This window comes from Neoarius graeffei, chromosome 5 (genome assembly GCF_027579695.1).
Source record: "Neoarius graeffei isolate fNeoGra1 chromosome 5, fNeoGra1.pri, whole genome shotgun sequence".
Taxonomy (NCBI): Eukaryota; Metazoa; Chordata; class Actinopteri; order Siluriformes; family Ariidae; genus Neoarius; species Neoarius graeffei.
This window is the reverse complement of record NC_083573.1, coordinates 29,574,421-29,600,705: the sequence shown is the minus strand read 5'-3', so window position 1 is coordinate 29,600,705 and position 26,285 is coordinate 29,574,421. Positions and strand designations below refer to the sequence as shown.

At 44.0% G+C, this 26,285-nt stretch overlaps 1 protein-coding gene across 2 annotated transcripts in view; it reads right to left on the bottom strand.

Moving 5' to 3' along the window:
• The window catches only part of LOC132886613 (cingulin), a 113,665-nt gene that overhangs the window by 10,398 nt on the left and 76,982 nt on the right, over nt 1–26,285 (bottom strand). For both annotated transcript variants that reach the window (XM_060921480.1, XM_060921481.1), the window contains exons 10-18: nt 17,764–17,884; nt 17,286–17,498; nt 16,977–17,198; nt 16,623–16,871; nt 6,231–6,401; nt 3,958–4,119; nt 1,293–1,382; nt 1,115–1,198; nt 90–208 (exon numbers count right to left, since the gene is read on the bottom strand). In XM_060921480.1, the coding sequence (XP_060777463.1) occupies nt 90–208; nt 1,115–1,198; nt 1,293–1,382; nt 3,958–4,119; nt 6,231–6,401; nt 16,623–16,871; nt 16,977–17,198; nt 17,286–17,498; nt 17,764–17,884 (1,431 nt within the window). The remainder of the gene's footprint in view (nt 1–89; nt 209–1,114; nt 1,199–1,292; nt 1,383–3,957; nt 4,120–6,230; nt 6,402–16,622; nt 16,872–16,976; nt 17,199–17,285; nt 17,499–17,763; nt 17,885–26,285) is intronic.

The following is a 26,285-nucleotide window of genomic DNA, read 5'->3' as shown; positions in this document are numbered from 1 at the left end:
TCCTGGAACAGCAGGGCATAGGCTAACCGTCTTCTCTACACACTTACAGATCTGGCTGTGGATCGGCTATATTGCAGGTTTTTCTGTACCTTTCTTCATTACGTAGCTGCTCCTCCAAATCCTGGAGTTTACCCTCTAGCTGAGAAACATTAGTGGAACTACGGGACTGGCCCTCCATTTCTTTTACACGGGATTTATAATCCTTTAGCTGTGGGTAAACAGAAAAGAAAGGAAAAAAAAACAAGGTAAGAGAATCTTTTGGCAACAGGCTTGATCTAACAATTAATAATCAAACCAACGAAAATCCAGAAGCATTATAATTTAATTACAGGAAATGGGGATAAACTTGATTATTCCATCCACATTCACTGGATATGAGCAACGCTTGCTCTAATTGGCTACTCTACTACTAGGATATCAACTCGTATACCATGAGTAGAGAAAAACAAAATGGCGGCTGTGTTATCAAGTATTTAAAAGAAACAGAAATGGCTAAAATATATATATATATATATATATATATATATATATATATATATATATATATATATATAGCCCAGCCCCCCCCCCATATCTCCTGTTCCACACTCCAGCACAGTCGGCTGCGGTAACACACCTTTAAGTTGGTTTATTAACAGCCAAAAACCCCTAAAGAACAACAAAATAGCAGAGCATGTTGCTGAACCAACCGAGGACAAAATAAATACTCGAAAACAAAACGCCAAAAAATACAAAAGGGCAACAATATGGAATAAAATTATTTGATGGTAAGAACGCTTTTTAAAAAAAAAGTTTAAGAATTATTATTATAACATTTTTCACAAATTGCTCCTGTCATTTCGCGAGTTTGTTTACATTCTAAGCAGAAATTATTTTGTCGGATGTTTTGTATAAAGTTATTTATCAAATTTGCAAAAAATAAAAATACTGTTGCTCAAAATCCAGTGAATGTGGATAGAATAAAAGAGTTATTCCACTCAATCTCGTCATACATGGCTTATAGCCGACTTAGTGCTACGCGCCTCGTCAGCTACCAGCTCCTGTACGACTCGATTTCATAGAACAACTTAATTGTTCAATTTGAGACCAGGAATGGAAAAAAATCCCTAATTACCTGTCTCTCCAGGGCATTTTTGTCCAGCTCTAGATCTTGCTTGGATGATCTTTCGTGCATTAGCTCTGAACGCATTTGCTCAATCTACACACACAAAACACACACACACAGTTGTATTATCGAGGGAAACATCAAAGCACTTGCTCTCTGGGTGGGTACGTATCAGTGGAGTGCTCACTTGGTCTCGGCTCCTGGTTACTCTGTCTGTCAGAAGCTCCACGCTGTTCTTCTCCTCATCCAGCTCCAGCTCCAAGCGCTTCACTTTATCCTGCGGATATAAATAAAGAAATGAAGCATGAACAAATCAAAGCGTAATTTACTTAAATGCTTTTTGTTGGGGCTTGAAAAAAATTAATGATGCTTTTGTTGCTCGCTCAATTTTTTTGTAAGGAACAAGTTGTAGATTTATTAAATTTTTACATTACTATAGCAGATTGTGGTAACTCTTTTCCAAGCAGATGTCTGTAAATGATGATTTGTTTACATTATTGAACTGTGGTCTAAATCCTGAGCAAACAACTGATATCTGGTGTAAAACTTTGATCATATTAGTGCATCCTACCGTATATGGAGCCAGCAATATTAAAGGGGAACTGAAGTCACTGTTAAACTTGCTTTATTTCTTAATTAACGTGTTATTCAATAACGTTTTTGGTTTTAGTAACCTTATATCGTGACTCGTATTGGCAAATAACTGCAGTTAAATATTATACTTATCGGCCTATTCGGTTTTTAGCCATGCTGAATTTAGTTCATTTGGTCGACGGCAGGCGTCGCTTATCCGTGCGATCTTCACGAGACTTGGAAACGTGAAGTGTCAGCGCCACCATTTTGAAAACTGTTTTCCAAACGAAGTATTCAGAGCCTAATCTAGGAATTTGAAAATAGGAGACAGATCCCTCACTAGTTGTAGAAACAGGGGACAGAAAATATTAACATGGGTAAAAATATCCCTCATTATGTGTCATTTATTATTTAAATTGTAATTACTGAAGATAAATATACACGAAATATATTAAATATTAGTAAAGGCACATGCCTTTTGGTAACCTTTGCTGAGAGACTCGGCCCGAACAGAATTCACGTGGTCTACCGACTGGACATGTCGTTCTAATGTTGTCGTTCTGTAATTTGTACACCCCTGTGTGAAAACATTGTCTTTACGGTGCTTCAAGCATAGCGTGCATTTCATCGCCCCATCACTCGTTTCAAATTCAAGCCACGGCCATGTGGTTAGCCATTTCTTTTGAAATGTGTGTTCATACTTCGTTTTTTTCTTCGTTGCATTGTCTTTAGTTTCATTGCGTTTCGATTTCGTCACCGTTGCCTCAGGCTCATCGACGATAACGACAGCTGAACTCGTATCTGCCTGGACTGTCCCTTCGGTGGTAACATCGTCGACTTCGGTTTCATATTTCGTTTTCTTCTTAGTTGGTTCATCGGTAGTACTTGTATCGGGTTGCGTAATGTCGGCTGGATCAGTATCTGTCACTTCTGTGTCTTCGTTTTGTTTCCTTTTTTCGTCCAAAGGTCTTTCAACGTGACTACACGTTTTGACATTGTTATGTTTGGATGAGACAGAACGATATGCCATGTGCTTTTGGGTATTTTTAAAACACTTCACACGACTGGTTGAGATACACTGTCTTCCGGTTCAGTGACCAATGATATAATGGTTCACAAAACTGTTTTACCCGCTAAATAAACCATTCGGAATACTTCGGTCCTTTCCGATTGGTGTGTAAACAACGCTATATTTACCGCAGTGCTTGCTAGCTGGTGCTGACAAATTGATACGCACAAGATTCAGTAAAACGCGACTACACGCTCTCTACTTATAAATGCGCGACAAAATGAATAGATATGCGATTATCACTCTCGTGCCCAAAAAGTGGATGTGCGACAGACAGATAAAAAATGCATATTATCGCGTATTACACGCCCTAGATTAGTCTCTGAGTATTGCACAAAAATGAGTTTAAATGACGATTACTGCCTACTTTTTTCAAACTTTCCTGATTGCCATCAAGACAAAAAACTTCCGGCTTGATTACATCAGCATTCGAAAGAGGGCGCGCGCATCTTTTGACAACGTTGGCAAATGTTGGTGACTTTGATTTCTGCTGTATGTTTTACTTCCATCCTACGATGTCTCGCACAGGTCTCAACGAATCTCGTTTACGGCCATCACTTTGGCATATGGACTGATATATTACATAACATATTTCAACAACACTCATAACGTGCTATATCAGTGACAAAATGGCGATCAAAAATGCATTCCTATATTTAATAAAATGAGAAATAGAATTTTAATAAAATTTGCCTTCAGTTCTCCTTTAAGAGGCAGTTAAATAGTCATTGTTTCTGTTAGGCTAACAAAAGCATCTCAATCAACTTTGACAGAAAATCCTAATAAACATGATCTATACACATCTCAGTGGTGCTTTTTTATTTTTTTAAATTGTGTTTATTTTTGTTTATTTTAATTCTACTTTTATATTTTGCATATGCACTTCATATTTTATATTTCATATACATTTCTTTTTATATTAGTAAGCATAGTTTGGTCGGGTAGCTGCAAAATAAGAATTTCATTACCCGATAATAAACCGCTGTGTCTGTTATTGTGTATATGACAAATAAGCATCTTGAATTCTGAACGTGTCCCAGTTAATAACTTCAAGCATTTTGTTATAACATGTTTACAAATATCTACAAATCACTGGTCACAGCAAATAAGGAGTAACAACACCACACTGTTTTATTCAGTGGTTATCTGAGTGCAAAGGCTGTTGTTGAATCCTATTAACACTCAACAAAACTGAGATTTGAACACTTGCCTCCATGCCGCGGAGATCACGGGCGCGATCGTTAAACGTGTTGCGTTGAGTCTCCAGCTCTCCCTCCAGGTGTTTGATGCGGTTGATGAGCATCTCTCTGTCCAGAGCAGCAGCATCCTTTTCCTCGCAGTATGACTGCAGCTCTTTCTTCTGACGGGACAACTGGAAACGCAGGTCACAAAGATTACAATGAAGCTGCACATCTTTGGAGCTAACAAGTCGGTCATTCTTGTTCCAAAATAGCAGAAAGACAGGATGACCCAATAGGACGTTTATACCAACAAGAGAGAGACCGGTGCTGTCAAAATATTAGAAATTGATGCCATTTGATCAGTTGTACACATCTTAACCCTCATGGTTTGTTCAACAGTTAGCAATAGAGATCTGTTTTGAGTTTACGCTCTGTACAAGATCACTGGGAAATCTATTTAAAATAAGCACCCAATATTTCCTTAGTGCCATTATTGGTAACAGACACATTCACGGGGCGGCACGGTGGTGTAGTGGTTAGCGCTGTCGCCTCACAGCAAGAAGGTCCGGGTTCGAGCCCCATGGCCAGCGAGGGCCTTTCTGTGTGGAGTTTGCATGTTGTCCGCGTGGGTTTCCTCCGGGTGCTCCGGTTTCCCCCACAGTCCAAAGACATGCAGGTTAGGTTAACTGGTGACTCTAAATTGACCGTAGGTGTGAATGTGAATGGTTGTCTGTGTCTATGTGTCAGTCCTGTGATGACCTGGCGACTTGTCCAGGGTAGAGCCCTGCACTCCCGCGGGACCCGACGCAAAGCAGTGCGGCGCGGGATAAATTTTGAAAGCTCATTGCAGGCGCGGGCGGGAGGGGGAGTACACAATGCGGGCGCGGGCGGGAGAGGTGATAAGCTGCAGTCCCGCTAACTAAAAACGTGTTTAAAATAAAATTTATAAATTATTAATTTATGTCTATCATATATAATTTGTGCTGGATATTTTATTTGGCATTAATAAAAACATTTTAAGATGCCTAAATTTGCGGACGTGGTCTAATCTCGCGTACGTTTCCGATTCCTTTCCGCTCTTCCGTGTTTGAGATCTCTGATCATGGCAGAAGAGCAGAGCTCCTCTAGTGAAGCTCACAGTGCTTCAGAAGCAAGTGCTGCTTTAAAAAGAGGTACATTTACCGTTAAAAAGTCAAGAGTATTAGTCCTAAGTATTAAAAAAAAGGATTAAAAAGTATTAACTAGTATTAAAAAGGACTGTGTATCGCACAGATTGTTCAATTTAAAGCTAGAAATAGACAGTGTATAATCTGAGGAGCTGGTTGTGGTTGCGCAGCACTTCATATGAGAGGAGAATGAAATCGTGGTTGGAATCATAACGCCACAGACTCGGAAGTGGGAGTGCGCAAAGCGAGAGCTGTCAATCATGAGCGCATGCAGCGCTCAACTTGGAATGTGTCAGCAGAATGTCAGAGTCTAAACAATAAACTTACAATAAATGAAGGATCAGTCAGTGGAGAGCTCAGCTAAGCTCAGCATGTTTAATTCCCCAAGCCAATGACAAGAACTTTCATGAGAAATAACGCGAACGTCTGCATCATGCGGGATTTGCGGGCGGGAGCGGGACAAAATATGGCAGGTGCGGGCGGGAGCGGGACTGAAAATCATAATTCTTCGCAGGAGCGGGACTGCACAATGCGGGAGTGGGACTGAAAATTCTGTCCTGCGCAGACCTCTAGTCCAGGGTGTACCCCGCCTTTCGCCCGTAGTCAGCTGGGATAGGCTCCAGCTTGCCTGCGACCCTGTAGAACAGGATAAAGCGGCTAGAGATAATGAGATGAGAATGAGACACATTCACTGATTGAAACTCTTTTTGAAAATGAGGTGTGTACACAGATATGTTGGAAAGAATGTGGCTTCACCTAAAGTCATAATAAAAAAAAAAAAATTAAATGTTTCTTTCATGCTTTTGTTTCACTTTGTTTCTCTGTCGTAAAGTGACCTGAATACAATTTCTGTAATAATAATAAAGGTTTTCCACATTAGTTATAATCTTAAAAAAAAAAAAAAACCCTGACTATACAGTACACCCAATGTTGACATGGAGCACAAAATGGTGAGCTAATAACAATGGGTAACTCTGGGAGCAATATGTACACAACACACACAGTACATGTGGGCACCTGGAGTGAATAAAGACATACTGATTCCATGAAAAACTAACAGTTTATAAAGAAAACACAAAACCTAAATAAATAAATAAATAAATAAATAAATAAATTCATTGCTTGCACTTGCTCACCTCCTCCTGGAGAGAACGCATAGTGATCTGGGCTTTTTCCAGCTCAGTGATTTTCTCTCGGTTAACCTTCTGTAGGTCTTGCTGCTCCTTCTTCCACTTTTCTTTCTGCTCATCAAACTGAGACTGTACCAGCCGCACAGACACACTCGAATCGGCAGCCAACCGCTCAATCTGACAGAAGGAGAAACAGACTTGTGTCTTACCATCTCTAATAAGCCACAAAAAACACACAGTCCAAGGGGGGTTACAATACATGTGAAAGGACTATAATGTCCTTGTATCCTTAACACTGTGTTCCATCAGTACAGATGCTTATTTCTTTGGGTACAACATGGTCCTATGAAAAGGACAATTTTAACAAGAGTGCTCTGAGAGCACAATATCCCCCGCTGGCAACTACGCCATAACTCTTGGTAAAATGCAACTGAATTGAACGAAATTGCAATGTGTGTATTAGCAACATATAACAAAGAATCCTGTCAAGTGTTGTGAAATTCCTCCAAAAATTGTGAGAGGAGTTGATTTCAGAAGGTGAGTACCCTTCTCGGGACAGACGGACAGACATTGCCATGACGGCATAATCCCCCTTTGGGCCTTTTAGTCAGCGGGGGATAAAAATTGTGAGGGAAGTTGATTTCAGAAAGCAAGCACACCTCGATGAAATTGCCAAAGTTTGTTAATGATCAAGGGCATAACTCTGGTAACATTTGCCAAAATTAAACGAAATTTCAATATGCCTATAACTGTCATATAACAAAGCCTGTTGCCAAGTTTGGTGAAATTCCTCCAAAAATTGTAAGAGGAGTTGATTTCAGAAGAACGTACACCCTCATCAAATTGTCAAAGTACAAGTTATTTAAAGGTCCCATGGCATGGTGATTTGTTGATGCTTTAAACGGGCTTGTGGAGGTTTCCGGATGTTATATCCGCAGCCTTTCTCGAAATGAACCCTCGGCACGTAGATATAGCCTCCTGGGAGAAAGCCCCATTTCAGCGCTTTTCCCAGTGCGTCGTTTTGCTAATGAGAAGCAGGAGGCGGCGAAGGGTAGAGGGTGGGGGCGGGTCTTATCATTAATATTCATGACATGTAAACGTGTTACCTCTGATTGGCTAACAGCACTGTGACGCTACCTCCAGTGGGTCAGAACAAGCGGATGTGGGTGTCTTACTATGGCGAGAGAGAAGGAACAAACCGCAAAGGGAAAAATACCGCACGCTGACGTCATTAAGGTGCGACGCGAGGAAATAAAATAAATTCAACAAATGTTTGGGTTTTTACTGAACAAACAAACAAACAAACAAATAAAATGAACGAGTGACTTAAAAAAAAAAAGAATGTGGGTGTCTTTGTAAAAACTGTTTTGATTGGCTATTATAACAGAGCATGCTGCATGCTTTTTGGTTTTGTAGCGCAGAGTACCTGGCTAACTGCAGGAAGCGGGTAGCTGCACAGCTAATGTAGCCATTGCAAGGCTAATGTGGCACCGATTTTAAAACACGGCAAAACGACTTAACAGTTATACACTTACTTGTTCGGTGTTTGTTGCTGATGCAGCAGGGATGCTTGGTACGGACCCAGGCTTCAGTGACAGTTGATGTGCAAAACCTGCCCTGTACTGTCCCAAGTTGTGGAAACATTCCTCAGGAAAATGCTTCCAACAAACATACACCGTCTTAGGTAGACTCGACGGCGTATTATTGGAGTAAATAAAATTAAGCCACTGCATCTTCAGGGGCTCTCCCGTCGGTAGTAAAAACAGACTCCTTTCTGTGTTGTCACATCCATGTACAGCGCAACTTCCATGTTTGGTGGCAACTTTTGAGCTGGGCGGGCAATCCATTCAGTGGGTGGGAATCCAGAGGGGGGTGTGGGGATCATCTCCTTTGCTGACGTAGGCAAGGGAAGAGTTTATCAACGCGCCGTTTTGACGCGCCATTCTTAAATGTTGGGCATAGTTTGGTTTACACATTATCAAATTTCTAGCCACTGGGGTGACTTAAGGTGGTCAGAGGAACTCATTTTAACGTTAAAAAACCTCAGAAAGTGAAAATTTCATGCCATGGGACCTTTAATCAAGTGTCAAAACTCTGGGAAAATTTTCACAAACGAAATTAAATCGCAATATGCGAATTACCATCATATACTGTAACAAGGCCTTTTGCCAAGCTTCGAGAAATTCGTCCAAATATTGTGAGAGGAGTTGATGTCAGAAAGCGAGCACACCTTCATGAAATCATAAAAGTACAAGGTTGTTAATCAAGGGCTGTAACTCTGGTAAAATGCGACCGAATTGAACGAAGTTACTATGCGCATTACTGACATATAACAAAGAAACTTGCCAAGTTTTGTGAAATTCCTCCAAAACTTGTGAGAGGAGTTGATTTCAGAAAAGTGAGCACCCTTTCCGGGACGGACATCACCACGACATAATCCCTTTTCAGGCCTTTTGGCCAGCAGGGGATAAAAACTAAAGCACACTTGACTTTTTCAGGAATAAACAGCTGAAAATCAGAGAAAACTATATTTCACATTGTGAAGTTTTCATAATTTTTTTTTTTTTTTGCTTTCCAGTTCCTAGGCTTATAGCTCGAGACACTGCAAAAGATCCTGGTGAGTGTCCCCACACACAGCCTTCCTTGGGCCACAATATCAACAGTACTGCAGATGTTGATCTGGTATACGGGTTACAATATTGTGTGTCCGTGTGCGATACAAATATGGAGGTGATTAGAGAAAATCATGTGTGCTGATTGGTCAAGAAATTCAGACTATTAACTACTTATTAACCCAGTGTGAGGTCTTTATGGGAAAATATCAGACCAAGGTCTTGACAGTATGGGAAGCTCTGTCCAGACAAAAAGACTGAGGTCTGATATTTTCCCGTAAAGACCGAGCAAGTGAGGCTAAGAAGGAGTTTATTATATGGGTTTTTTGTTTCTAAGATTAAAATAGACGGTCATTATAATGAAGCGTGATGCTGCTTTCGGTCACGTCATATTTGTAACGTAGTTGAGTCACGTGTGCAGAATAAACAGCTAGCAGTTTCAAAACTGAATTTCTGTTAGCGGTTTCTGAAAGCTCTTTGTTGCTCATTTCTTGAATAACTCTGACTTGTTTAGTCTCAGCTGTTTTTGATTGCCAATTAATTTTTTTTTATTTTTGCGCAACATTAAAAGCCGGTGCCTTGGAAAGAAAGCCTGTAATCACCCGTGAACCTTACAGGAAAATTCTGTCTGCCAAGGAACCAATCAGTGCGCATGATTTTACTGGAAGCAGCTCATGTCATATAATAATTCTCGATAATCACCTTGAGCGACTCCGCAAAATGGCGGCCCATCGCTTCGTCACCATAAGTGAGGAAGAATTACAAATGATGAAAGAAAATGCTGTTCCTAAAAGCACTAAAAGATGCTACGAGGATTAGTCTAAAACTATTCAAAGGTAAGGTGGAATTGGGATTTATTTTATCCATTTCAAAAGAAAAAGTATTTTATGCGAGTCGGCATAGATAAGCGATAAGTCCGTGCACGCCTTTATTACACACACAATTTATATATATAGGCGGCACGGTGGTGTAGTGGTTAGTGCTGTCGCCTCACAGCAAGAAGGTCCAGGTTCGAGCCCCGTGGCCGGCGAGGGCCTTTCTGTATGGAGTTTGCATGTTCTCCCAGTGTCCGCGTGGGTTTCCTCCGGGTGCTCCGGTTTCCCCCACAGTCCAAAGACATGCAGGTTAGGTTAACTGGTGACTCTAAATTGACCATAGGTGTGAATGTGAGTGTGAATGGTTGTCTGTGTCTGTCAGCCCTGTGATGACCTGGCGACTTGTCCAGGGTGTACCCCGCCTTTCGCCCGTAGTCAGCTGGGATAGGCTCCAGCTTGCCTGCAACCCTGTAGAACAGGATAAAGCGGCTAGAGATAATGAGAAGAGAATTTATATATAATAAAAACACACTGCCCCTCCTAGAACTGCCACCTTATTGTGGTGGAGGGGTTTGTGTGCTTGAATGATCCTAGGAGCTATGTTGTCGGGGGCATTATGCCCCTGGTAGGGTTTCCCAAGGCAGACAGGTCCTAGGTGACAGGCCAGACCAAGAGCAGTTCACCAAAAACCCCCTATGGAGAAAAAAATCCAGGACCGTGACGTCGCCCGGTAGGACGCAGCCGGGGCCCCACCCTGGAGCCAGGCCCGGGGTTGGGGCTCGTATGCGAGCGCTTGGTGGCCGGGCCTTTGCCCATGGGGCCCGGCCGGGCTCAGCCCGAAGAGGTGACGTGGGCCCGACCTCCTGTGGGTTCACCACCCACAGAGGTAGCAGTAGGGGTTTGGTGCAATGTGGATTGGGTGGCAGTCGAAGGCAGGGGCCTCGACGACCTGATCCCCGGACACAGCGGCTGGCTGTTGGGACATGGAATGTCACTTTGCTGGGGGGGAAGGAGCCTGAGCTTGTGCGGGAGGTTGAGAGGTACCGGCTAGAGATAGTCGGGCTCACCTCCACGCATAGCTTGGGCTCTGGAACCCAGCTCCTCGAGAGGGGCTGGACTTTCCACTTCTCTGGAGTCGCCCGTGGTGAGCGGCGGCGGGCTGGTGTGGGCTTGCTTATAGCTCCCCAGCTCAGCCGCCATGTGTTGGAGTTTACCCCAGTGAACGAGAGGGTCGCCTCTCTGCACCTTCGGATTGGGGAGAGGGCTCTTGCTGTTGTTTGTGCCTATGGGCCAAATAGCAGTATAGAGTATCCGGCCTTCTTGGAGTCCCTGGGAGAGGTACTGAGGGGTGCTCAGACTGGGGACTCCATTGTGCTACTGGGGGACTTCAATGCTCACGTGGGCGACGACAGTGACACCTGGAGGGGCGTGGTTGGGAGGAACGGCCTCCCCGATCTGAACCCGAGTGGTGTTTTGTTATTGGACTTCTGTGCTAGTCACGGTTTGTCCATAACGAACACCATGTTCGAGCATAGGGGTGTCCATAAGTGCACGTGGCACCAGGACACCTTAGGTCGGAGGTCGATGATCGACTTTGTAGTCGTTTCATCTGATCTCCAGCCCTATGTCTTGGACACTCGGGTGAAGAGAGGGGCTGAGCTGTCAACTGATCACCACCTGGTGGTGAGTTGGATCCGCTGGCGGAGGAGGAAGCTGGACAGACCTGGCAGGCCCAAACGTATGGTGAGGGTCTGCTGGGAACGTCTGGCCGAGCACTCTGTTGGGGAGGTCTTTAACTCCCACCTCCGGGAGAGCTTTTCCCAGCTTCCGAGGGAAGCGGGGGACATTGAGTCTGAGTGGACCATGTTCTCTACCTCCATTGTGGACGCAGCTGTTCGGAGCTGTGGCCGCAAGGTCTCCGGTGCCTGTCGTGGCGGCAATCCCCGAACCCGGTGGTGGACACCGGAAGTAAGGGACGCCGTCAAGCTGAAGAAGGAGTCCTATCGGGCCATGTTGACCTCCGGGACTCCTGAGGCAGCCGACGGGTATCGGCAGGCCAGGCGTGCTGCAGCTCGGGCAGTTGCGGAGGCAAAGACTCGGAACTGGGAGGAGTTCGGGGAGGCCATGGAGAAGGACTATCGGTCGGCCTCGAAGAAATTCTGGCAAACCGTCCGGCGCCTCAGGAGGGGGAAGCAGTACTCTGCCAACACTGTTTACAGTGCGGGTGGGGAGCTGTTGACCTCGACTGGGGACATTGTCGGGCGGTGGAAGGAATACTTTGAGGATCTCCTCAATCCCACCGTCATGTCTTCCACTGAGGAGACTGAGGCTGATGACTCAGAGGTGGACTCGTCCATTACCCAAGCCGAAGTCACTGAGGTGGTTTGCAAGCTCCTCGGTGGCAAGGCACCGGGGGTGGATGAGATCCGCCCTGAGTATCTCAAGTCTCTGGATGTTGTGGGGCTGTCTTGGTTGACACGCCTCTGCAACATCGCGTGGCGGTCGGGGACAGTGCCTCTGGAGTGGCAGACTGGGGTGGTGGTCCCTCTTTTTAAGAAAGGGGACCGGAGAGTGTGCTCCAATTATAGGGGAATCACACTTCTCAGCCTCCCAGGGAAAGTTTACTCCAGGGTACTGGAGAGGAGAATTCGACCAATAGTCGAACCTCGGATCCAGGAAGAACAATGCGGTTTTCGTCCTGGTCGCGGAACACTGGACCAGCTCTATACCCTTCATAGGGTGCTCGAGGGTTCATGGGAGTTTGCCCAACCAGTCCACATGTGCTTTGTGAATCTGGAGAAGGCATTCGACCGTGCCCCCCATGGTATTCTGTGGGGGGTGCTTCGGGAGTATGGGGTTCGGGGCTCTTTGCTAAGGGCTGTCCGGTCCCTGTACGAACGGAGCAGGAGTCTGGTTCGCATTGCCGGCAGTAAGTCAGACCTGTTCCCAGTGCATGTTGGACTCCGGCAGGGCTGCCCTTTGTCACCGGTTCTGTTCATAATTTTTATGGACAGAATTTCTAGGCGCAGCCAGGGGCCGGAAGGAATCCTGTTTGGGAACCACAGGATTTCATCTCTGCTTTTTGCGGATGATGTTGTCCTGTTGGCTTCTTCAAACCAGGACCTTCAGCATGCACTGGGGCGGTTTGCAGTCGAGTGTGAAGCGGCTGGGATGAGAATCAGCACCTCCAAGTCCGAGGCCATGGTTCTCGACCGGAAAAGGGTGGCTTGCCCTCTCCAGGTTGGTGGAGAAGTCCTGCCTCAAGTGGAGGAGTTTAAGTATCTCGGGATCTTGTTCACGAGTGAGGGAAGGATGGAGCGTGAGATCGACAGGCGGATCGGTGCAGCCTCCGCAGTGATGCGGTCGCTTTACCGGTCCGTCATGGTGAAGAAGGAGCTGAGCCAAAAGGCGAAGCTCTCAATTTACCGGTCGATCTACGTTCCGACTCTCACCTATGGTCATGAGCTTTGGGTAATGACAGAAAGAACAAGATCGCGGATACAAGCGGCTGAAATGAGTTTCCTTCGCAGGGTGGCTGGGCGCTCCCTTAGAGATAGGGTGAGAAGCACAGTCACTCGGGAGGAGCTCGGAGTAGAGCCGCTGCTCCTCCACATCGAGAGGAATCAGCTGAGGTGGCTCGGGCATCTTTTTCGGATGCCTCCTGGACGCCTCCCTGGGGAGGTGTTCCAGGCATGTCCCCCCGGGAGGAAGCCCCGGGGAAGACCCAGGACACGCTGGAGGGACTATGTCTCTCGGCTGGCCTGGGAACGCCTCGGTGTTCTTCCCGAGGAGCTGGCCGAGGTGTCTGGGGAAAGGGAAGTTTGGGCTTCCATGCTTAGACTGCTGCCTCCGCGACCCAGTCCTGGATAAGCGGAAGAAGACGAGACGAGATGAAAAACACACTGGGGGGGGGGGGGGCACCCACAACATACACAGTACTTGACAAAAGTTTGTAAACCCCTACTCATTCATAGGTGTTGCTGTATTTTGACTATTTTCTACATTGTAGAACAATCCTGAAGACATCAAAACTATGAAATAACAATAAAACGGAACATACATGGAATTATGTGGTGTGCTCGGTCCTACTAATTACCATCCAGATACCACCTGGCCCCTTCTGGATACCGCCCAGATATTGACATTTTTTCTAGCAGTATATAAAGGGTACATATTGAGAATTAACGATGTATACCAAATAGGGATTTTACCTACTATAATTTAAATTGCACAGGGGCATAAACTCAGAAGCAGGGGCCTGTGTGTGTGGCGTGACAACACAGAGATATGGAAGAGAGAGAGAGAGTTCCGCTTGCACACTAACCACAGCCATTACTATGCTAAGCAGAGGGAGCAGCAGTGTACACATGCACCCACACACACACTCAACAAACACAACGACTGACCAGTTACTCGAAACAGGTGCAAAATATGAAGTATGCTGTCAACCGCCAAGCAAGAGAGAAGTATGGAGGGACACCGTACCGGCAAAACTCTGCAGGCTACATTCAGGCAGTCATCTCTCAGCTAGACGACCACCCCTTTGTTCAGCATGTGGTGCCTCTTAAAGGGAAGCCACCTGGATTTATCCTGTATGTTGATGACCAGCTGTGTGACATTGCACAGTTCTGCTCAGCTGATGCCAGTTATCCCTCCATCATGGGCATCGACAGGACCTTCAACTTGGGGGAATGCTATGCAACATGTACAGTCCACAAGAACAACAGAGTCCTCCGGAAATCATCACAGACGCCACCCATCATGTTAGGCCTCATCTACCTACACTGGGATGGCAGTTATGAGAGCTACCATGGGTTCTTCTCTCACCTGCAGTGCAAGTTCGACAGCATCACTCTGGCAGGTATGGAACTCGACATTGGAGATCTGCTGGTTGGCTCAGATGAGGACACAGCCCTGACTAAAGCCATAAGATGGTGCTTCCCAGATTCTTCTCTGCTCCTTTGTACATGTCATCTAGAAGAGAAAACCAGACGTCGACTGCAGAACAAAGTTGGTGTGGACGATAAGACCCAGAAGCTGATCCTGCAGGACCTCTTTGGGCCAGATGGCCTCACAAGTGCCAACGACACATTCCAGTTTGATGAAGTGGCTCACACTCTTCAGCTGAAGTATGAAGAAAGTGTTCCCCTCTTCACTCCTTACCTACACCAGAAGCTCCTGCCTGCCATCAGAGAACATGTGGTTGCACCACGGAGGACTCATGACAACATACCCTTCAACTGGACTAACAACAACTGCGAGGCAAATCAACCATTTACTGAAGCTGGAGACCAACTGGGAGCCTGAGAAAGTTCCAGATCTCATTGAGAAGACCCACCGCATCATGCTACTACAGTAATTTCCAACTTGCCCCACATGTGCAACAACTGCAAGTTGCACATGTCAGCTGGACTGCTAAGACTGAGGAAGAGAAGAACAAACTCTTCAAAGACTTCATGGCCTACAGGAGCAAAAAAAACAAAAAAAGGACCAGCTAAGATGACCTCCACTGACAGCAAACTGACCATTACATCCACACCGCATCTAGCCAAAAAGCCATGCCAGCGGGCCCGCTCCAGGGCAGCAAGGACCAAGTAAACAGCACAATGTAATTACAACGTATTTGTAAGTTATCCATTCCATATATTATGCTTGTATAATATGTTAACATTAATAAAATTTTATTCCCGAATTCTTTAGTTTTGGTCTTTGATATTGATATGGCAAGAGTCCAGACGGTGCGCCTACTACATCAGGACAGTGTTAACACTGTCCGGACGGTGATGAAAAGTTTCTGGATGGTATCCGGATGGCAATTAGTACAACCCAGTAATCAAAAAGGTTTCATGCTTTAGATTCTTCAAAGTAGCCACCGTTTACCTTAACACTGCACACTATTGGCGTTATTTTAACCAGCTTCATGAGGTAGTCACCTGGAATGCTTTTCAATTAACAGGTGTGCCTCGACAAAAGCTAACTGGTGCAAAACGACATCCATCATTACTTTAAGATATGCGGTGTCTTAATAAAAATAAAGAAAAACCAGTGAATTTGAAGGTGTCCAAACTCTTGACTGATATTCTACATCAATAAAGAGTAGGGATGAGCGAGTACAGCATTATCTGTATCTGTTAACCATATGAATTATCTGTATCCGTATCCGGAGTGGGCGGGGCCTAACCTGGAAGTGGGTCTGGTTGTCTTGAAACGGGCGGGGCTTTAACCAGTATGTTATTTTAAGCATGCAATTGATATGGGTTGATCAGAAATTGTTATATTTATTGATGATTAGAAAACTATTTACAGGACAGCATCAGCATTGAGCTTCAGATCAATGGTTTTGATCACGATAGCAAACGAACTATTTACAGAACAAGTTTTGCAACAATGAATACAACACATGCGGTTGCAATTATGAAATGAAATGTAATGAACAAGAGTTTTCATACTCAACGTAACTCTTTTTTTAACTTTTAATTATTTTTATGATCAGTGTGATTTTTTTTTTTTGGTTCTTTTTTATTTTTTTTTTATTTCCATACCAGGTGTGTGTGTGTGTGTGTGTGTGTGTGTGTGTGTGTGTGTGTGTAGCTTAATTTGTAATATTATTCCACTACTATCTAGAAAGTGTCAGACACTCAGTGCGTGAAGTAAAATAAAACTGGTTAGAGCCAACTGACGGTTTAAAAAAAAAAACAAACAAAAAACTCCAACGACCGGCAGAGAGAGAGAGAGAGAGAGAGAGAGAGAGAGAGAGAGAGAGAGAGCGCGCTGTTCTCTGTGTGAATGAGCAGAGTGGTGTGTGTAGGGGAGGGGCGCTGTGACGCTGTGTGAGGATTTTCATTCAGTCCGAGCACAGATATTGACTCGTATTACTCGTATAATACTCGTACTCGGCAAAAGTGCTTTATCCGTACCGGATACTCATTTCAGCAGAGTATCCGGCTCAACTATAATAAAGAGGTCCGTACCTCTTTATGGAGTTTGTCCACGATCTTCTCATGCTGTCGCTTTTGTTCATCCAGCTGTGTGTTGTCCTTGCGGAGAGCATCCCTGTCTCTGCCAAGCTCCTCCAGTGCTCGGGACAGTTCGTTTCTTTCCTGGTTCAGTTTGGTGCTGCTGCGTTTGGCCTCTTCCAGCTGCTGCCTCAGCTTCCTGTTCTCCAACTGCAGCTCCTGCTCGGCCTCCATGTTCTGTGAAACTTGATCCTGAAGTGAGGACTGGACATGGAGAGATGAAAATTTTTAGCACAGAATTTAGCATGGTCTTTCATCTCAAATGTTTCTTAGATGTCCTGGAAGTCATCTTATGATTATTTCACTCACCTCCAGACGCTCAAGTTTGTCTTTGAGGCGTGTGTTGGCCTCCTCCAGCACCTCTCGCTCATTTGAGACTCCGTTCATTTCTGCTTGGACTGAGGAGAATTTCTCTCTCTCTTTCTGTAGATCCTCCTCTGCCAAAAGCAGCTGACTGCGCAGACGCGCCGCCTCTCCGCGCACTGCACGCATTTCCTCATGCAGAGACTCCACCAGTGCAGGATCGGCAAGCTACCAGAGGGGTGGGGCAATGGTGAGAGCATTATAGAGGCATAATGAACATAGCATCGGGATGATTTAGGATTTAAAATTGCATACCTGCTTGGTTTTCTCATGAACTTTAGCTAGCTCTTCCTTATCTTTCCGTGATTGGTCCTTTAGCCTGCCAATCTCATATTTTTGCTCGGCATCCAATTCCTGATTGGTTCTCTTCAAGGAAATAATCTCCATAGTCTTCTTGTCGAGGTCCTGCTTTAGTTTCTCTACCTCAGCTTCTGCGTGTTTCAGGGATGCACGGCTACGCTCCAGCTCCTGTAATATGTTCAACAGTTTTAATTTCACAATTTTATAGATTATTTCATTGTGTGTGTTTTTTTTTTTTTTTTGGGGGGGGGGGGGGGGGGAGTGAGTTGCAGTGCACTGAAGGTTAGATTGCGTAAAATCCTTGTACGTTTGTCTTAATTGTAATCACCGTTTCTCTATACTGTGTGTACATGCCTTATACATGCCATGCTCCCAACTTCTATAAAATGCCACGGCTTTGTCTTTAAATCCAATTAAAGTATTAAACCAGTACCTGGTTGAGGGTTTCACTTTCTTTGACATCGGGGATCTGCTGTTTCATGGCGTCCAGTGTCTCCTGCAGATCCTTTACCTCCTCTTCAAACTCTTCTTTATCTAAACGAGCCTGGAGAAGCCTGGAGTATCATATACGCAATAAATATTAACATGCAGCAGAAAATACCCAGAGCCGTCCCGTTTTAATTCCTGATTAGGTCTCAAAAGTTTGATAACCGGTCCAGCAAAAGTCTATGCTTCTTAACATTGGTTTTTCTTTACTGAGTACATATTTTATGAAGTAATTTACATAATCAGGGTGAATAAACTTTTCACTGAAAAAAAAAAGTGATGTGTTCCATGTGAAAATATCTACACAGTCAGAGTTATAAAAGTATTTCCTATTTTAAGACGGCAATAAACCAAGACTATTAACCTATTCTGAGTAGGCAGGTAACAATTTACAATTCGATTCATGATTAAATTTTTGCATGATATTTTTGAGAAAAAAAAAAAAAAAATACACCCCACACAACATTTATTTTCCTATTCTACAACAACTTAAATATTCATTTGGTGGAATTTAAATTAACTTTTTTGTTTCAAAAACTTGTTTTGGTTTTGAAATAAATTCTTAAAATTAGCAAAAATGATCTGCCAATAGAACAAGACTATTTGATAAAACAGTATATTAGGGCCATTGCAGGTTTATTAAAAAAAAAGGGGGGGGGGGGGGAAGAGGAGGTAATATTCTGAAGGAGAAAAAAAACCTCAATTTGAGATTAAAATTGAAAATTTATTGGGGGAGAGGATTATTCTCCAAATTATAAAATCATAAATTTGAGATTAAGAAGTCACAAATTTACGTGAAAAATCTTGGAAAAAAAATGGTGGGGTTTTTATATGGAGCTGAGGGAGGGGGTAGTATTCTGAGGGGAAAAAAATTCCAAGATTAAAAAGTCAAAAATTTACTAGAAACCCAGCCACCCACCCCCAAATTCTGAGATAAAATTGGTCCCAAATTTACGAGAAATTTTTTTTTTTTTGGAGAAATACTGTTTGCTAAGGAACAAACTTGTTTTGCTTTATGTCACTTTTCTTTGTCACTCAAGCACAGTGAAATTCCTCCTCTGCATTTAATCCATCTGAAGCAGTGAACACACACACACACACACCCAGAGCAGTGGGCAGCTATGCTACAGCACCTGGGGAGCAGTTGGGGGTTAGGTGCCTTACTAAAAGGCACTTCAGCTATGATACAGAGGGAGGGGAAAGTGCTGTTCATTCAATCAGCTGTTCATTCAATTCAACCCTCACATTTTTCCTGCCGGTCCTGGGAACTGAACTGGCAACCCTATGGACCCAAGGCTGCTTCTCTAACCTTCAGGTCATGGTTTGCAAGGCTGGATCAACATTTCCCCGATGTGGGATGAATAAAGTGAATCAAATCTAATCTAATCACACCAGAACACCATGGCTGAGCTGAGCTGTTGGAAACGTAGGCTTTCCTCCTCAGTCGTGCAATATTAAAGAATAAAGCACTAAGAGATTTAACTACATGTCCGCAGCCAGCAAGCATGCAAATGTTATACTTCTGGATCCAACAGGGGATGAATATATAAAAATCACAAAGGTTTGTTTACCCATGTCCTTTTTTATATTAGCTGTTTATAAATGTATAATTATTGTGAAAGAGAGTGGTTTCAGTGCATGGATTCATCTCATCTCATCTCATCATCTCTAGCCGCTTTATCCTGTTCTACAGGGTCACAGGCAAGCTGGAGCCTATCCCAGCTGACTACGGGTGAAAGGCGGGGCACACCCTGGACAAGTCGCCAGGTCATCACAGGGCTGACACATAGACACAGACAACCATTCACACTCACATTCACACCTACGGTCAATTTAGAGTCACCAGTTAACCCAACCTGCATGTCTTTGGACTGTGGGGGAAACCGGAGCACCCGGAGGAAACCCAGGCGGACACGGGGAGAACATGCAAACTCCGCACAGAAAGGCCCTCGCTGGCCACGGGGCTCGAACCTGGACCTTCTTGCTGTGAGGCGACAGCGCTAACCACTACACCACTGTGTTGCCCCTGGATTCTTCTCATTTGCCCAAATCTGTTCATTTGAAACCGCTGAGCCAAGAGCGACAGAAAATGCAGATTTTCCTTCTCAATCATGCATTATAAAAGGATAAATCAATAAGAGATTTTCAACTACATTTCCCAGAATGCACTGCAGCCAGGAAGCATGTGATTGTTAAAGAGAATATAAGACTTTTTCTCACAATTTCTCCTTCAGCTCAGTATTTTTTAAATACCTAGAGTTGGGTATTTCCTACAACCTCATGATACAATATGCATCACGATACAGAGGCCACGATATGATGCACATTGCAAAACAGTTTTTTTCTTTTTAGTAAGGACCATATATCCTACACAGACTTTACTACAACAGCTGCTTTATTAATCGTTAACAGCAAGGGCAATGCCGTGAACATTTAAACACAGGCCCTAAGAGATCTTAAATTAACTCAAATATTCTGTTTCAAATTGAAGAATTAATAAATGTAAATAATACAATTATCAATAAAATGGAAATAAAATTCTGGTGTCACTTGACTAAGTGCACTTTTTAGTATTTACAGATTTGCAGTAAGAATGTCCACATGACAAGTCATTTTAAAGTAATACAGCCACCTAAATAAATTCACTTTTCCCTAGGACTCAATGAAAATAAAAGATAGCGATGATAATTTTCACCCACAATGCGATTGTGAATGATAAGCCTTTCATGATAAAGTGTGTGGGGTTGGGGCACCCCACCAAAGCAGCACGATCGAGCAGATGGGAACTGCGGCGCCTCGTTGTGGCGTAGATCAGGGAATCGCCAGAAACCGGAAGTGCGTGCACAGCATCTGAAACCAGGACTTTTAAACATCATTTTCCATCAGTACGAAAGGAATACAGACAAGCCCAGTCACTTAACATAGGAGTTTATTTAGAAATATTATGGTATTAATGCAGTATTCCTTTATGGTACTTTAGAATACTGAAAAGGTTTTAAAAATAATACAGACACCTAAATAATTTCACTCTTCTCTATGACTCCATGAAAATAAAGCAATCTGGCAGACAGATGGTGCACTCTATTGCAGGGGTTCTCAACCTTTTCTGTTTTGAGGCCCACCTATTCATACTTGTACCGAGTCGAGGCCCATTAAAAAAAAAAAAAAAAAAAAAAAAGATCTCCAATTATTTTGGCTCATCTATTCTATTAGAATCTAATAAACTATTGTAAAGCGTATTAATGGGACGCAACATCACTCCCCATTACAGATGGGAATTAAATAAAATGCAATGAGATTTTTAGATTGTAGGTATTGTATTTAAAACTGTATGGATGTGCCAAAAGCCAAACCATGCATGCGGGTCATTCTCAGGCAAAAGGGATTAAATGATCCAAAAGTGGAGTCTGGTCCATTAACACAAGAACTTATTTTATACATGTTTGTGTTCAGCAAACAAGCAACTACACTCCAAAGAAGTGGGTATAGAAACCACTCAATGGGATAGAGCCTTACACGCTAACAAAGAAGGATTTTTCCTAGGAAAGAAACTTACTAGCTAAATTTGACATTATAGAATAAAATTTGATCATATTGTAGCCGTAACTAAATACAAAGATGATCGTTATGCATAGTATTAACTTCATGTGAATATAATTAAATGAGAGAAAAAAATTTTAAAGATTGTTTATATTTTCACTTTTTTTCTTTAATTTGTATCTGTACATGCGGAACTGCACCAGCTCTGCTGATCAATTTATCCTGTTTAAATAAAAAGTTATTTGTTCATTACGAGTTGGAAAATTATCTATTCGTTGAGTTCCCCGACATCTCAAACTACCTGGTGCTGCAGACATTGTTCTACACGGACACACAGATGAAAACCTGGAAGAGCACGGAGGCAAACAACTTTTTATATGTGGCTGGGTTAAAGATCTGGGGATCAGGACACCACAAGATAAATCCTGTATCATTTTTGCCTGGGTAAATAGGAGTTTCTGGGCTTTTTGTCCACATCTTTGCGATGGTTGGTAGGACGCTACAAGTTTTGGTATTGGGTGTAAACGAACGACAGCCACTCGATTCCCAACCCTCCCTGCTCTTCTCTTCTAGCAGGAATCACAGATCCATAGAATTTACCCACAAATGTATTTATAGCCGTATGTGTATATACACATGTGCGCACATGCGCTCTGTGTGTGTGTGTGTGTGTGTGTGTATATATACACACACACACACACACACACACACACACACACACAGGTTAAATGTAGAGGAGGACTGTGACAAAATAAAGGCTTGTTCATCTTAATTTACCCACAAATGTATTTATTCCACTCAAAGTGTTTGACAAACCAGCTACCGGATTTGGGACACAACGACATCCTATTTAATATTTGGCTTCAAACTTGGAAAAAAATTTGCGGCCCACTGGTTGAGAAACACTGCTATTGTACACATACTCCATTATGCCAGTGTGTTGAAAATGCTTGAAAACACTGACAAACACAGGCTTGAACAGTGGGTAGGTACTCTTAGGTAGCTGGGAAAACATTTTATTTTAGCTTTCAGGTAATAAAATAAGTAGAGTAGATCTACACTAGCACCGTTCTGGTACACTGGCTGCATTCAAGTGACTGCTTTCCACTACAATTATCTACACCAAGCGACACATCTCTGCGCCACACTGCATTTGGGAGGTCGGCATTCAGTAGGCAATTGCTGAATTGGAACAAAAACAACAATTATTTTATCTTGGCCCGAGTTATAACTTCTTGACCGGAATTACTATTATACTAACAATTACTTCAGTAAAAGATTCTAACAGCTGGTTTTGGCAATTATTAATTTAAACAAAAACAGGTGGTCTGTTACACCCATCCCTCCACCATGCCCACTTGTCAGCTTGCCGAGATCTGAGTGGCAGTCACTTGCCTCATTGTGGTCGTCAATGTGACGGTCCTGGTACGGCTCAAACTGGTAGGGCTTGATCCTGAGCCCTTCTCCCTGTCCAACCTCCTCTTCCCCAACTAACTCCTCTTTATCCCCATCATACAAGACATGCGCTGTGTCCGAAATCACTCACTACATAGTGGACTATATAGCGAGTTTGCCATTTTGTAGTGCCGTCCAAATGCATAGTGAGAATTATTACAACAGAGAGGAGCACCCGGTGCAGCAACGAGAGAATATTTAATTAAAAATAGTAAGAGAAGAGAAAATAAGCTAAAAATAGGATAAAAACGATAAAATACAAGAATAAAAGTTAGAGTGCAGAGCGAGGAATTAATCAAAAGCCTCAAATTTGATTGAATAAAAGGCAGCGGCAAAGTAGTAAGTTTTCAGCCTTGATTTTAAAGAACTGAAAGATGCAGCAGACACAAAGTACTTTGTATTAATTAAATGTGGGAAATATGCCCAGTATAATATGGATTTATTTTGAAAACCCACCAACCAACTGATCTTGCACGTTTTAATTGTGCAACAGTAATGATGTAAATAACGGCACGGCGGAGTAGTGTCCGAAAGTGTTTTTTCATTTTACCAATGAGTTCACTATATTGTCCTCTATATTAGTATTCCCTAGGGTTTTGGTTTCAGTGGACATAAATGATGAAATTGGATAGTATTAAATAGGTTGATAACCAGTTGCGTTTTGAGGTTGATCTGGAGTTGTGGTCATTCCATATTTCCAGGAGCAGGTGAAAGGCTAACTGGGCTTTGTCCAAACATTTCCTACCATGCCTTCCCAGTGGGTGCACAGGTGAATATGGTCCCTCTAAAACACTTGCTGCGGGGTGTAGGGGGCTCTGGATAGAACTAGTACCTTTGGTGCCTGCTGACCGCACCTTGCAATTAGGGTGGACAGGTGTCTCTGGTCTTCATCCATCTCGTAAACTCTCACGTGCTGGCTCCTAGCGCCACACCCTGGGCAACCGCTTCAGTCTGCGGGCTAAACCACGTGAGGGGGTGATGTAAACACGGCATCACTGGGCGTATGAACTTCAGTTGAGGAAGTGACCAGCCTGAGCGGAAGGGCTCACGTTTGTGACCAAGGCGAGCCACCAGTAATGACGTGGAACTCGGCTGTGGTCAGGCAACTCGGAGTGAAGTCCCGTAGGCGGTTCCTTGTGCAAACATGGCAAGGCTCCGGCAGCTTCTGCATCTGGATTCATCTCTAGCCGTCTCGACTATGTCCTGCCACTAGGTCAAGATGAACTCAGATGAGAGAGTGAGGTTGGAGGCGCACAACCCTTCTTCACTTAAATCAAAGTCATCAGCGCAAGTCATATTTGATCTCGCACATTCACCATCACACTCTCAAAGTCCTGTGGCGATTGGCAAACGACGAAAACAGCAGGTGTGGATACACTGGAAGCTGCAGTTGTGACCCTACACGCAGGCGGCTCAAGACACTGGTCATCAGTTCTTGACCGAGACAGCAAAGGCTCCCGGCAACATCTTGAGTGACTGAGCAGCCCTCTTCAGGAACGCACTGTTCACCCCCGTAGCCTGGGGAGGGGGCTAGAAAAGGTGCCCTAAACATTGCCTGTCTCAACTAACCCGGGCCAGTTTACCGCAACTGGCAGGGATCCCCATCATGCGGTCGAAACACACAACACAAAAAACAACAAACAGATACCGATCATAGTTGGCACATGGAATGTTCGAACACTCTTAGACAAAGATGATTCAAATAGACCGGTTAGAAGAACAGCACTCGTAGCAAAGGAGTTGTCAAGATACAAAGTGGACATTGCCGCCCTGAGTGAAACTCGTCTTGCTGAAGGACAACTGAGAGAGCAAAAAGCTGGATACACTTTCTTTTGGAGTGGGAAGGACGAACGCCGTGAGTCAGGAGTTGGCTTTGCCATCAAAAATGACCTAATAGGCAAGCTAATTAGCCTACCCAAAGGAGTCAACGATCGGTTCATGATGCTTACTCTTCAACTATATGGAAAGAGAAACGCTACCACTGTCAGCTGCTATGCCCCTACCATGACAAACCCCGATGACATCAAGGACAAGTTTTATGAGGAGCTAGACACCATCATTGCTTCCACACCTAAACAAGACAAACTAGTGGTTCTTGGGGACTTCAATGCCCGGGTCGGGTCAGATGTAGAAACGTGGGGAGAAGTCATTGGGAAGCACGGCGTTGGATCATGCAACAGCAATGGTCCACTCCTCCTTAGACTCTGTGCCCAGCACCGTCTTAGTATCACAAACACACTCTTTCAGCTGGCAACCAGAAACAAAACCACCTGGATGCACCCACGTTCAAAACACTGGCATCTCACAGACTATACCATTGTTAAAACCAGAGACAGAAATGACGTGCGAGTGACAAAGTCAATGTGTGGAGCAGACTGCTGGACGGACCATCGCCTCATCATATGCAAACTCAACTTCTGCATTCAACCACCTAGGCACCCACAGGGGAAGAAACCACCCAAGCATCTGAATGTCGACAAGCTGAAAAATGTCAACATCAAGCAGCAAGTAGCCAGTGAGCTGGATAGGAAACTTGATTCATTGCCCTTAAACTCTGGCAACATTGAGCTGGACTGGGCAGAATTCAGGAACACTGTACACTCGATTTGCAGTGACATACTGGGTCCTAAAACGCACTCTCATCAGGACTGGTTTGATGAAAACAATGAGGTCATAGATAAGCTGCTTGAAGAGAAGAACAAGCTCATAAGGCTAAACCTCTCAAACAAGACTCCAGCCAACACAGCTGCTCTACACCAAGTAAAGCAGACAGTCCAGACTGAATTAAGGCATATGAAGGACAGATGGCTCAGTCAAAAGGCCGATGAAATCCAGGCCTACGCTGACACCCACAATTCTAAATGTTTCTACCAAGCTGTTAGAACACTGTATGGACCTCAGCCTGCTGGTACATCACCACTGCTCTCTGCTGATGGAACCAAACTTATTACAGACAAGCCTGGCATTCTCGATAGGTGGGCAGAGCACTTCGAGTCAGTTCTAAACAGGCCATCATCAATCAGCAATGAGGCAATAAATCGCCGACCTCAGACGCAAACTGACAACACTTGATGACCCTCCTTCCGCAACAGAGACCGACAAGGCTATAAAGCAAATGGCAAAGCTCCTGGGGTGGATGCCATTCCAGCCGAGATCTACAAATGTGCAGGTCCATTGATGTTGCAGAAATTGACCACACTTTTCCAGTCAATGTGGGCAAAGGAAACTTTACCACAGGACCTAAAGGATGCTTCAATAGTTCACCTATACAAGCGCAAAGGTAACATACAGTCCTGCAACAACCATTGAGGAATTTCACTCCTATCCATCGCTGGAAAAATCCTCGCATGCATACTGCTGAACAGACTTCTTAGCCACCTAGAGAATGGCCTCCTACCTGAAAGTCACTGTGGTTTCCGCTCAGGTCGTGGAACAGCGGACATAATATTTGCTGTCAAACAACTGCAGGAGAAA